A 14001-nucleotide genomic window follows, 5' to 3' on the forward strand; every position below is an offset into this window, starting at 1 on the left:
CAAACTGACACATATTCCACCCTTATTACACGCTATAGCACAGCACACGGTTAGAAACTCCAGTAATCAAAGTATTAGCCATAATTCAATATACAGTACAAAGATTAAATAATGAGTGAAATTTGTAATTTTAATTAAACTCAGGTCTATTATCAAATCAAAGTTTATTTGTCACATGCGCCAAATACAACAGGAGTAGTAGACCTTACAATGAAATGCTTACTTAGAGGCTCTAACCAATTGAGCAAAAAAAGGTGTTAGGTGAAAAAAAAAGGTAGGTAAAGAAATAAAACAGAAAAAATATAAAAGATATCAAAGTGTTTATCCAAAGGCGCCCTCTCAGGCAACACTAAAAAACCTATTCTGTCTCAATTCAGTGCCAAATCTTGCCTAAATGCATGGTGTCTGTCAGGCCTATCCTATGCAATTTAGTATCAATAGCCTATACTGTATGAGGAATATGTTTAGGAAATTGAGGCTGTTAATATTGGCAATTTACAACCTTCCACATTTCAGAAATATTCATACACTGGATATATATTACATTACTGATTAATGTTGACATTGTACATAACTAAAATGCACTGTACATGTAGTCTCAAAGTCTAGCTTATTCAAGCCACCTTTAAAAGGAGGGTCAATGCGATCTGGAATCCTGCCCTAAACCCTAACCCCTACTCTTACCCTAACTAGAAACATAACCATTACGTAACCCTAACCCTTAACTTAACCATTTAAAAAATGTCAACTTCATTGGAGGTAGAGACATCACAAGGACCCCGGATAGCGCGTACCCTAAAAAGAGGCTCCTCCGCAAGGAGGAGACTGACATCAGATGAAACCCCACCTCTTTATTAAGAGTTGGATGCAGACAGTGGCAGGCTGGCCGGAGAGACAGCTAGCAAAATTCTAGATAGCTAGAAATGTTTTCATCATTTACCTTTTTATTTCACAAGCCATGATGTAGGAGTGTGGTGCTCTAGATGGCATGGCAGAATTGATTAGAAATGATTCGGTTTACCGTTTAATGTGTGGATTAATTGGTGGAGTAGAGGACCTTGTGCATTTCAGGTAAAGTTTCTCAATGTTTATATCCCAGGACAAATTAGCTAGCACAGCAAGCTAGCTAAATAGGACAAATTAGCTAGCAAGTGCAAGCTAGCTAGCTAAATTGCCATAAATGTTTAATGCTTTTTGACCTGTCCCCAAATTAATATAATTGGTTCAGAGTTTGTTTTGATATTTTAACCTGCATGTCGTGATCGCGTTTGGTGTGGGGGGAAAAAATACATTTATGCACAATGGCACACGCGCGCAGCCGGTTTGGGTTCTGTGTTAGCCGTTGGTGCGCACGAGCATTGTGGGTGCAATAATTGAATAATATAGATTTCTACATTTATTTTGCAGCGCAAGTGCTGTAGTCAGCCTGTAAGCCTTATTTATACCCTGCATACGTATGAACGCAAGCTTTACAATTAGCTATACAAAAATGGCGACCCTGCGTAGTTAAATAGCAAAAACATATTAACCCTACTTTGAGTGTCAATGAGGATAGCAGGGATGTCAGTAAGAACTTCCTGTGTTTCTGTATAGGGACCAGAGTTTTTCATGGTCAGATCAAATGGTCAGGAAATACTTGTGACCCTAGCTATTATCCTACCCCCCTTCTACAGAGCAGAAACAGAACCTGTCATCCAATCAGGGCTCAATCAAACCAGTATCCAAGGAAAAACTCCCTAGATCAGTGATCACCAACCGGTCGATTGCAATTGACTGGTCGATCGCCAAGCCATTCCTAGTCGATCACCTAACATTGCTGTAAAACAAAAACAAAAGATTAAAGCCTATCCTAGCTTTTCCTTCCAGTTCTCTGCTGCCAGTGACTGGAACGAATTGCAAAAATCGCTGAAGCTGGAGACTTACATTTCCTTCACTAACTTTAAACATCAGCTATCTGAGCAGCTAACCGATCGCTGCAGCTGTACATAGTCCATCTGTAAATAGCCCACCCAATCTACCTACCTCATCCCCATATTGTTTTTATTTTCTGCTCTTTTGCACACCAGTATCACTACTTGCACATCATAAATCTGCTCATCTATCACTCGTGTTAATCTACTAAATTGTAATTACGTCGATACTATGGCCTATTTATTGCCTTGCCTCCTCACGCCATTTGCGCACACTGTATATAGACTTTCTTTTTTTCTATTGTGTTATTGACTGTACACATGTTTATTCCATGTGTAACCCTGTGTTGTTGTTTGTGTTGCACTGCTTTGCTTTATCTTGGCCAGGTCACAGTTTTACATGAGAACTTGTTCTCAACTGGCTTACATGGTTAAATAAAGGCAAAATAAAAAATATTGATTTATTTTATTAGTTTTGCGCTGTTGTCAGTAGATGCATTTGATTCAGCAGCGCTAGCGCTGGGAAGGCAGTGTTCCCATTTTTAACCATTTCATGTGTCTGAACGTAGAACCCCGCCTACCCAGCAGGCCCAAAGAGCAAATCATGTGCACTTATAGGCCTACCGCTGGCAAATCAGATAGCCCAGATCACCGTGTCTGCACAGGTTCCTCGAACGCACAGCAAAGTTGACCATGTGAAATTTCAAAACTATGAAAACCATGACTAGAGAGACTCAACAAATCTGCTGTTTTTATGAGTAAGTTCATGTTTAAGTTGTTATTCAGCACTGTCAACACTAAAATGCACATTCTCCTTACTTCCACTCACGCTACAACCAGCATTGCAGATGTAATGAATGAGTATAGCAAAGTGTTTCGATAAGCTTGCGTTATTATTTGCAGCTTGTCTTTAATATATAGGAATATTTAACTTTCTCTGGTCATAGGAGTAACATGAATTGGCAGAAATAATGCAGTGTTACTTAAGTTTCGCCATCAGCTGGAAGACTGTCCCCTTTTCTCAGCGGAGGGAGGGAGAAAGGAGGGACAGTGAGTCAGACTGACCATCAGATGCGGGCCATCAGTCCGGTAAAAAAATGTAAATAATAATTATGCTCACTCAGCTGTGCCAAGTAACACAACAAAGGATCTATTACCAGTGTGATCATATACATAACATTTTGAACTACAATTTCAAAATGGTCTAACATTGGCAGGGCAATTTAAGCGTAGCCAATATGTAGTGATAATGTATTGAGCCTATTGCACAAACCTTGTTGCTAACAAAACTGTTTTTAATTGGTTAATGTTGCACAGGCAACATTAAGCAACATTAAGTAATGTTTTTATTTTTTTAAATAGATCTCGGCTTCCATTTTGAGTCAAAATTATCTTGACTCAGAAAAGGTTGTTGACCACTACCCTAGTTAGTGTATATCTAGGGAGTTTCCTGGTGTTCTGGTCATGTAGTGAGAGAAAAAAAACCTGTCCTACTGCTAGCTACAAATAGAGCATTTTACACACTGCCAATAAGCACCAGAGTAAAATGTGCTCTTACAGTCAATAGAAACCACTGTAATAAACTGTCTCTTGATTTTAGATGTGAAACTAAATTTCAATAAATTGCAGTTGGTATGGTCTTACTAGGGCAATTTAATTTAAGTGTTGTCTACTTAGTAGCCGACCTACATTGCTGTTTGAACTGTTGTGACTGTTGCTTTGTTTGTTTTTGTGTGTGAATTTTACCCCTTTTTCTCCCCAATTTCATGGTATCCAATTGTTTAGTAGCTACTATCTTGTCTCATCGATACAACTCCCGTATGGGCTCGGGAGAGACGAAGTTTGAAAGTCATGCGTCCTCCGATACACAACCCAACCAAGCCGCACTGCTTCTTAACACAGCGTGCATCCAACCCGGAAGCCAGCCGCACCTCCGTGCACCTGGCAACCTTGGTTAGCACGCACTGCACCCAGCCCGCCACAGGAGTCGCTGGTGCGCGATGAGACAAGGATATCCCTACCGACCAAACCCTCCTCCCTAAACCAGGGAGGGTTTGGCCAATTGTGCGTCGCACCACGGACCTCCCGGTCGCGGCCGGCTACGACAGAGCCTGGGCATGAACCCATGGTCTCTGGTGGCACAGCTGGCGCTGCAGTACAGCGCCCTTAACCACTGCGCCACCCGGGAGGCCGTTGCTGTGGATTTTTTTCAGACCTATTTATGTAGGTCTTGGTAACTGTTGGGTGTCCACTCCTTACCTGTCTTCCATGACTATTTAAGGAGCTTCACTAGGCCCCAGTCTTAGCTCCTCATCTAAAGTTCGGAAGGATATCAGGTCCTACAAGGGTAGCAATTTTATTTTTCTTCAATAAGTTGCTGTTGATATTGTCTTGCTAGGAAAGTTTAATTTAAGTTCTGTCTCTATCTGGTAGCCTACTTAATATGGGTGTAATGGTACAGGTATTGGTACCGAACCATTCAGTACAGGGACCTCGGTTTCGGTCCGCACTGTGAACCTGAATGAATACATAAAAATATTTACAAAATAAAAAGACTAGACATATCGGCTATGCCTACGCTGTTTTGTAGGCTCATGCCTCAAGTAAATTTGAGCTGAGAAAACATTTCCGTTAAAACAACTAAAGCCTATGCGCTTGTTATCATCAAAATTCAAATCTTAATTAACACATTTCAAAGCTATCCTCTATCGTGTAAATCTCCAGTTTGAGAACATTTTGGCTTCCCATTAGACTACAACGGCGATGGACAGAATTGTGGATAAATTTCTTAACATTATGTTGCCTCGCTCAATGAGAATAGCTTATGCAGCTGCCAACACCGCACATATTTTGACACATTTTCACCAACAGCACCCCCAGTGTACCGGAGCAAGATAGAAATGTAAAGAACCGCCACAATGTCGCCTCCTCTCTGCATTCAAGCAACCCTTGAAAATGAATTGCAATAGCAATACGTAGGCTATGTTTATAGTCTTTGGTTTATAGCTGTGTATATGCGCCCATTCTCTGTGGTTGAGAATAGGGGGTTTCAGCTCCTCGTGAAAGTTAAATATACATTATGAACTTCCCTCTTGCACCCAATTCAGCAAACAGGTAGTACCTGATCTATGCAAGCAAGCCAATATCTACATTTTTAATGAATTAGCCATTGCACAGCCGGCCAAATAGCTAGGTTCAGCTCCGAGACAGGATTGTGTCAAGGCACAGAATTGGGGAAGGGTACCAAAACATTTCTGCAGCATTGAAGGTCCCCAAGAACACAGTGGCCTTCATTCTTAAATGGAAGAAGTTTGGAACCACCAAGACTCTTCCTAGAGCTGGTCGCCCAGCCAAACTGAGCAATCAGGGCCTTCGGCGGGGAGGTGACCAAGAACCCAATGGTCACTCTGACAGAGCTCTAGAGTTACTCTGTGGAGATGGGAGAACCTTACAGAAGGACAACCATCTCTGCAGCAATCCACCAATCAGGCCTTTATGGTAGTGTGACCAGACGAAAGCCACTCCTCAGTAAAAGGCACATGACAGCCCACTTGGAGTTTGCCAAAAAAGGCACCTAAAGGACTCTCAGATCATGAGAAACAAGATTCTCTGGTCTGATGAAACCAAGATTGAACTCTTTGGCCTGAATAACAAGCATCACGTCGGGGGGAACCTGGCACCCTCCCTTTGGTGAAGCATGGTGGTGGCAGCATCATGCTGTGGGGATGGTTTTCAGCAGCAGGGACTGGGAGATTAGTCGGGATCGAGGGATAGATGAACGGAGCAAAGTACAGAGAGATCCTTGATGAAAACCTGCTCCAGAGCGCTCAGGACCTCAGACTGGTGTGAAGTTTGACCTTCCAACAGGACAATGACCCTAAGCACACAGCCAAGACAACGCGGGCATGGCTTCGAGACAAGTCTCTGAATGTCTTTGTGGCCCAGCCAGAGCCTGGACTTAAAACTGATCGAACATCTCTGGAGAGACCAGAAAAGCTGTGCAGTGACGCTCCGCATCCAACCTGACAGACCTTGAGAGGATTTACAGGGAAGAATGGGAGAAACTCTCCATATACAGGTGTGCCCAGCTTGGAGCGTCATACCCAAGAAGAGTCGAGGCTGTAATCGCTGCCAAAGGTGCTTCAACAAAGTACTGAGTAAAGGGTCTGAATACTTGACAACAGTCAGGTCCGTTGATCTTGGTACCCTGTGGTATCTATTATTGTCACGTTGGTATGAAGAATCGGGAGACGATTTCGCGTGCCTATTTTTTTATTTTTTATTTATTTCTTACCCAAATTACGGCGTGCCGTGAAAAGGCACGGGGACGAAGACCAAACAAACACTATAGAAAACACTGGGTTGAAACCCAAACAAAAGAGCGAGGAGTACCTCGAATAAATAACACAAGCGCACAATGATTAACACACCGGACGAGACCCGTAATCATCTGCGCAATCCACAATGGCACGAAAGCCAAAACACACAGCACAGGTACTCACACGAACCAACGGACATTGTAACAATAATCGACAGGACACTGGTAAACCAAGGGCACACTTATACAATTACTAATCACTGGGAATAGGGGACAGGTGTGTGTAATGAAAGTTCCGGGGGGATCCGTGACAATTATGTCTGGTTTAGTGTATCATGACTTAACATGAGGCTGAAATGAGAACTGCTTGGCCTACTAAAGATCTGTTATTCCAGTTATATTTGTTTTTATAACTGATAGGCTGTTATTTTCTAGCTCAATGACATCACAGCTAGCCTTTTAACAGCCATTAGCACAAATCATTATGATGTGGTAGTGAACTCTATTAAAGAGCATACGTATATGTGGCTTCATTTACAGTTACACAATACTGAAGGTGTCATGACTTCCACCGAAGTTGGCTCCCCTGCCTGTTCGGGCGGTGCTCGGTGGTCGTCGTCCCCGGCCTACTAGCCGCCACCGATCCCTTTTTCGTTGTCTGTTTGTTTTGTCTTATTAGTTGCACCTGTCTATTTATGTGCTTGATTGGCTTCCTTATTTATAGTACGTTTATCCGCCCTTGTTTCGTGCTGGATTACTCATATGTTACATGTGTATGTTTTTTTGGTGTTCGTGCTCTGGACCTGGTACCCTGTTGTGTTGGGTTGGTCCACATTTTCCGCGCCCTGTTTTGTTGGGCATTATTTTCTGTGCGATGTTAAAAGTGCATGTCTTCCTGTGGAACTATATGCTCTCTGCGCCTGATTCTTCCCTCACGCACCAAGTTACCCGTGACAGAAGGCCTGGATGCTCCAGCTCTGCACTAAATGTTATTCAAATGGGGTTGTTTTCTTACTAGCTGGATTAGGTACCCTGTATTCATATACCTAGCAGCTTTATGTGTTTGTAGCTTTTGTCTGGATTCTGGAATGAATCAATTTTGATCTGCTTGTCTTGGGCTGTAAGGTTAATGTACAACAATAACTGTGTCACATTATGGATGTTTTTTGTGACATTGCGTTGGAAAATGTATCAATGGAAATTCAATCAAGCGCAGCTGATACAATACACTAATGTATATTTGAAAGCAAATACATTGCCTTACAATTTGAACCTAGTTCTGGTTTTCACACATTTCGGAATCAGAATGTCAGAAAACCCACAAACTACAACAAGGGCTGATAACAGTAGTGTTACATTAATTCCTGTTCTTCTTTTGCTCTGTCCTCTACCACTTCAGAGCCTGTGGTTGTAAGTAAAGTAAACAGGAAGTAACAGATCTAGTGTTTATTTAACCCCACACAGCCTTTTTAACGCCATCCGTTCTTATATTATGTATAGATCTCATCTATGAAGTCTGGGGGCTTTGCCCGGGGCTTGGGTCAGGTGATAGATATAGACACAATGGTTTCCTCACAGTGAGATGTCCATAGAGGCACTGTCAGAGACAGCCTAGGCCTGTTGCACCCTGCTGGTGTCACCATATGGGACTAAGCCCCTGAGAACCATCCTGAACTAACATCCTTAAAGTACTCTGTAAAACAGGCTCACGTAGGGCACTGCCCTGTTGATCTGTTTCACCACAGCTGTCAGCTGAGCACAACTAGACTGGGGCTTACACACACTGCCATTTAACAGTCATGCTACATGTTTAGTAATGTTTCCACTACCATGACTCAAGCAAAATACTATGAAAACTCTATGAAACATGTAGAAATATATGTTATGCTGCTGCCATAAAGCTTAGAATCAAATAGATTTAAAATAACCCACCAACTGTCTTGTGGTTTTATATCTAAACTCTTTACCAGTAAACCAAAACCACAGAACCCAGAATCAATCTGCAGGCCAGGCAGTCACAGTGATGCAGCCATTTGAGACGATGTACAACAGCTGCATGTACCACTCTGGCTTGTATTCTGGCTTGTCCTAAGCTTACTTAGTACTGTGTTAGTAAGGGCTTACTCTGTGCTTTCTGATACCTTTCGTCTCTCAGTGAGAACTGGCCTAGCACGCACACATTCAACCCTGATGTATGTGGATTAAACAGCCGCTACTGGAGATTGATTTTTTAAACTGGTGCCTAGTAAGTTAGTCACTCACTGAGGATGGATGGATGGGTGGACTGACACTTGTTTCCTCTTTTCCTTTTCTCCCCCACCTCATCCCCTCTCACTGCCTCTGTGTCAAATAACTTCTGAAGATTCCTGAATTAAAGCCACGTCCTGTAGTTGGACAAATCTCAAGCAGCCATATTAGCTGTCTCTGCTGCTGCCGGGGTGTGTGTGTTGTTTAATTATGTAAATGCTGAATCTGCTGTGTTGTATCTTGCCCACATCATGCTCTCTGATATCATAATATGCACACAGCAGCATTTCTAACCTGAGGCTGGTAGGCCTCACACATTCAGATAAAAGAGCAGGGGTTGTTTGTGATGTTTGTCTCCTGTGAATTTGTGTGTGTGCACGTGTGTGTGATTATGCGCACTAGCATGCATTTGCACGCTGGATTGTGTCTGTGTAAAGGCGGCAGTAACTTGGCCTTGTTTTTCTGTGTAAGGAAGATAGTTTAGTTTCCTACTTTAATTGGGTTCCAGTGCCCACCTAGTCATGGCAACCCTCCAGAGGCCTACTGCCTGCCTGCTTTCTGGCTCTGTGCTGAGGGCAATCTGGGAATGCTGCCTGAGCGGCAGGTGGCACCAGGCCACCGCAAACACATTCCTCCCCCAGGCAGCCCTCGACTAGAGGAAAGGCTGGTGCTGGCCACAGCCCGTTCTGTTCTGCCAGAGGTACTTTGCATTGATCAACATCTTGTAGCCTACATCCTGGGTTATGTGGAGATTTAAGGAAGTTCCTGATTCAAAGCGTTAAGGCTGTGTCCACGCTGTTGCTTTCATGACCTAAACAGAAGAGATTGAGTCAACACACTTGCTTGTGACAGTCAAGTTTATTTTCTATGCTTGCCCACTTTATTTTGTTTGTGCTTCCAAAAATGATATTGATGTCTTCATGAGTGGTTTTGAAGCAGAGGGACAATGAAATGTTTACAGGAAAAAAAATTGACATAGTGTCACGTTCTGACCTTAGTTCCTTAATTTTGTCTTTGTGTTAGTATGGTCAGGGCGTGAGTTGGGGTGTGCAGTCTATGTTCATTTTTCTAGGTTGTGTTTATGTGTTTGGCCTGGTATGGTTCTCAATCAGAGGCAGGTGCCGTCCGTTGTCTCTGATTGAGAATCATACTTAGGTAGCCTTTTCCCACCTGTGTTTTGTAGGTGAATGTTTTCTGTTTAGTGTATGTCACCTTTCAGAACTGTTTCGGTTCATTCTCTGTTGTTATTTTGTTTAGTGTTCTGTTGAATAAATTAACATGGACACGTACCACGCTGCATATTGGTCCGATCTCTCCTACTCCTCCTCAGACAAGGACGACGAACGTTACACATAGGCTATATTTTCATATCTTCTAATCTCTGTTCAGGAGACATGCAGGACTATAACTACCTGAAGCCCACTTCCTGTTCCTGTCAGGCTAGACCCTAATTGAATGAGCACCCTACTCTGAAGAGGACTGCGCGAGGTGGTTGGTGTGCCAGTACGACAACCTTTCCCTGATGTGCTCATCGCGATGGCCATCCGCCTGGACAACCTTCTTCGGGGGCGCCGGCGCTTCTATCGCCCCTCACCCTCCGCCTTTGGCCTTCCTGGGGCAGAGTCTGAACCTATAGAGATACACATCTCTCCGTGGCAGAGTGAAGTTGCCCGAGACAGTTGGGCCTGTGTCCCTGTTGCGACCAGGAGGAGCACCGGCTCCCAACCCTAAGTCCACTGGGGCAGAGGGACGGCCCTGTGATCAGCCGTCTCCCAGGGTAGGCATGAGTATTCCTTCATCGTTTTCTGCTAAACCGTCCCTGGTTTCCATTTCACTGGTTGGCTATCTCTCAGTTGTTGTCTCTATGGCTCCAATGGACTCAGGTGCTACGGGGAATTTTATCGACCAGGCCTTCGTCTCCTCCCTGAACATCACCACATACCCGCTCTCCTCTCCTTTCCCGGTCCAAGCCTTGGATAAATGACCATTGGGATCCGGCACTATCACGCACATTACAGCACCACTCACCCTCACTGTGGAGACCTTGTACCAGGAAAGCCTTCCCTTCCTCATCACCACAGTTACCTTACACAAAGTCATCCTGAGGCACTGTTCCAGCAGGTCTTCTGCCTTGGACAAGCCTTGGATAAATGACCATTGGGATCCGGCACTATCACGCACATTACAGCACCACTCACCCTCACTGTGGAGACCTTGTACCAGGAAAGCCTTCCCTTCCTCATCACCACAGTTACCTTACACAAAGTCATCCTGAGGCACTGTTCCAGCAGGTCTTCTGGCACTATGGCCTTCTGGAGGACATCGTCTCCGACCGTGGCCCCCAATTCACGTCACGGGTATGGAAAGCCTACATGGAGAAACTGGGGGTCACGGTCAGCCTCACTTCCGGTTACTAGCCTCAGTCTAATGGGCAGGTGGAGAGGATGAACCAGGAGCTGGTTAGGTTCCTGAGGAGTCACTGCTAGGACCAGCAAGAGTACTGGGCCCAATTCCTTCCCTGGGTGGAATACACCCAGAATTCATTGCGTCACTCGTCCACCAGGCTGACTCCCTTCCAGTGTGTTCTGGGTTATCATCCAGCCCTGGCTCCGTGGATCCGAGCCATTGAGCTCAATTTCGAGTTTCATAGCAAAGGGTCTGAATACTTATGTAAATAAGGTATTTTTTTATTATTATTATTTTTTAAATTTGAAATACCTGTTTTGCTTTGTCATTATGGGGTATTGTGTGTAGATTGAGGACTTTTTTTTTTATTTCATCAATTTTAGAAAAAGGCTGTAATGTAACAAAATGTGGAAAAAGTCAAGGGGTCTGAATACTTTCAAAAGCACTGTCAATGAGTGTCCTGTGACCTTACTGACCTCTCTTTGCCAAATGTGTTAAAGAGACACTATGGTGAAAAATGAGAATAATGTGCTATTATATGGTGTCCCTGGATATTATATAGAGGATTAACATGTACTGTAGAGGCCAACACTTTCTGATCTGCAAGGGCCTAGACTAAGGGCTGGGGCTTTTTTCTGGATATTTCCTCCCTTTCCCCCTTTCGCTGGGTGTGCTAGCAGTTCCCCAGGTAACGCGGCTACCAGTACATCATGGAGTGCGACTGTCATGTTGGAGAGTACAAACACTGCAGGGAGTAGTCCAGCAGTGAAGGTTTCCACAGCATTCTCCCTCTTCCACTGCCTCCTCCTTCTTTCACCCCTCCTCCTCTTATCCCTCCTCCACTCTATCATTCCAAGCTTCTGGTGCTCCACAGCAACAAATATGTTTACAGCACTTCTGTTTTGTTCCATTGCAGAAAGAAGAAAAACGAGAGAATAAGAAAGAAAATGAAAGTGGCGGATACGCCCCACAGCAAGCGGAGTGAAGGGTCTTGTTTGGTGTGGTGGTACGACCCAGGCTTTGATGCTGTTCTTCAGTGTTGTCATGGGGAATTCACAGCCACAGTGATCAATAAAGAAAGAATGAGCAACAAAAATAAACAGCGATACAAAAGTCTGGTATTAACCTGCTCTGGGATCAATTGTCTATACTTGTATTAACCATTTTTTCTCTCTACTAGTATATTTTCTCAGCAGTTCTCAGTAGTCCCATCTCCTTGAACAAACAATTTCAACCCTTGGATATAATAAATATAGGAAACATAAATATTAAGTGTCTACTAAGTGTACCTTGATACCAAAAGCAAACTATATTACACCCTATAGCACACAAATATAAACCCCAGAAATCTAAACTATTTTAGCAATAATGCAAAAGAAAATACAAAGCTTCAATCATGAGTGAAATACTTTGTGTAAAGTAAAATGTTTAAATTTAACCCAGCTTTATTGAGACATCGTGAACTGTTTATCCAACACTGCCTCTCTCAGGCAACACTAAAAACGCCAGTCTGCCTCAATTCAGTACCATTTTCCATCTGAAATATTGACTATTATAGGACAAATCGTGCCTAAATGCTTGCTATCGCTCAGGTTTATCCAATGCAATTGGGTAGCTAACAGCCAATACTGCATGAGGAACATGTTGGGAAATTGAGACTATGGAAATATTGAGACAACAATGGGAATTTACAACCTACCAAGTTGAATAAATATGTATACAACGCATTGCACTTAAATTTTTATTTTATTTGGTATATTACAATACCGACTAATATTGACAGATATCAACGTATAGAACTAAAATACACTATAGTACTGTACTCAAATGATGATATATTCTGCAAACCACCTTAAAAAGAGGCTCCTCCTCAAGGAGAGTGACGTCAAACCAAAGCACCGCCCCTTTGAAAGCTTAACGGGATGTTGGATGCATCCAGTCTGGGTTAGCTAGCTAGCAATGTTCACCTTTTCATTTCACAAGAGTGGATGTTCAAGAGGTAAGAGAGTCGGAAACATGGCAACATATTTGCGGGAGCATCGACATACAGCGCCGAAACTGTGTGTCTCACTTTTCGTCTTCCTCCTTTTTGTTGTTGTCCCCATCACGGCTCTGAGCGTCGGCGAGGCGAGGCTTGTCAGAAGCAACACCGCAGCAAAAGAGGTAGAAGACCATACAAAATACTACAATTATGTGCAAATGACCCGGCTACTGAAGTTCATGGCCTTGAAATACTCTCACATCGCCAACCTGTCCAGTATAGGCCAGTCCGTGCAGGGCAGGGAGTTGTGGGTTATGCGAATCACAAAGGACCCCAACGCTGACGTACCGGGAAAACCCAAATGTAAATACGTGGGGAACATGCACGGGGACGAAACTATCTCGAGGCAAGTATTGGTTTACCTTGTGGACTACCTATTGACGAGGTATGGAGAAGACCCGCGTATCACGGAGTTGGTGACGAGCACGGATATTTACATTATGCCCAGTATGAACCCAGACGGGTTCGAAAGGTCGAGAGAGGGTGACTGCAGTGGCGACGCAGGGGGTCGTTCCAACGCCAGGAACGTGGACCTCAACCGAAGTTTTCCTGACCAGTTTGACAAAATCAACGTCCAGCAAGAGGATATTCCCGAGGTTACAGCTGTCATTAAATGGATTCTGGAGAAAAAGTAAGTATTTCTTTCTCTTTTCTATTTACATAGACCTACATACACCATGGTTTGTTTAGTTTACATTGTTTATAATCAAATTCAAATGGTGAGATGGGGCTCAACTTTATGGGCTCCAGGACCCTGGGCTACACAGACATCCCTTACTGCAAATCAAATTATAACTGCTAAAACCAAGGACTTAACAGGCAGCCTGCATCCATCATTGTTCCTATTGTTTTGAAGCACCTCCTCATGGACCCTAAATACCCCCTCCCTCCCCCTTTATTTATTTGATTTGTTATTTAACTAGGCAAGTCAGAAGGACCCCTGAAGGATCTATCCATTCACCTAGGGGCCCACTGTTGCCAGCTAACAGTTGTGAATGCCCTCGATCAACATCAGACTCCAATAGGCCAACATAAGTAACCTGCCATACAACTTTAGTTCGGCCACCTTTGTCTAAGGA

The 14001-nt window shown here is 43.6% G+C and overlaps 1 protein-coding gene across 2 annotated transcripts in view; it reads left to right on the top strand.

The window, feature by feature from the left end:
• Positions 1–12761: 12761 nt before the first annotated feature.
• The window catches only part of LOC139385545 (carboxypeptidase D-like), a 32839-nt gene continuing 31599 nt past the window's right edge, over positions 12762–14001 (top strand). Inside the window, exon 1 of one of the 2 annotated variants that reach the window (XM_071130691.1) lies at positions 12762–13553. In XM_071130691.1, coding sequence (XP_070986792.1) covers positions 12841–13553 — 713 coding nt within the window. In that variant the 5' untranslated portion in view covers positions 12762–12840. The remainder of the gene's footprint in view (positions 13554–14001) is intronic. The other variant, XM_071130690.1, reaches the window with a different exon arrangement.

This window comes from Oncorhynchus clarkii, chromosome 27, assembly GCF_045791955.1.
Source record: "Oncorhynchus clarkii lewisi isolate Uvic-CL-2024 chromosome 27, UVic_Ocla_1.0, whole genome shotgun sequence".
NCBI classification, from domain to species: Eukaryota; Metazoa; Chordata; class Actinopteri; order Salmoniformes; family Salmonidae; genus Oncorhynchus; species Oncorhynchus clarkii.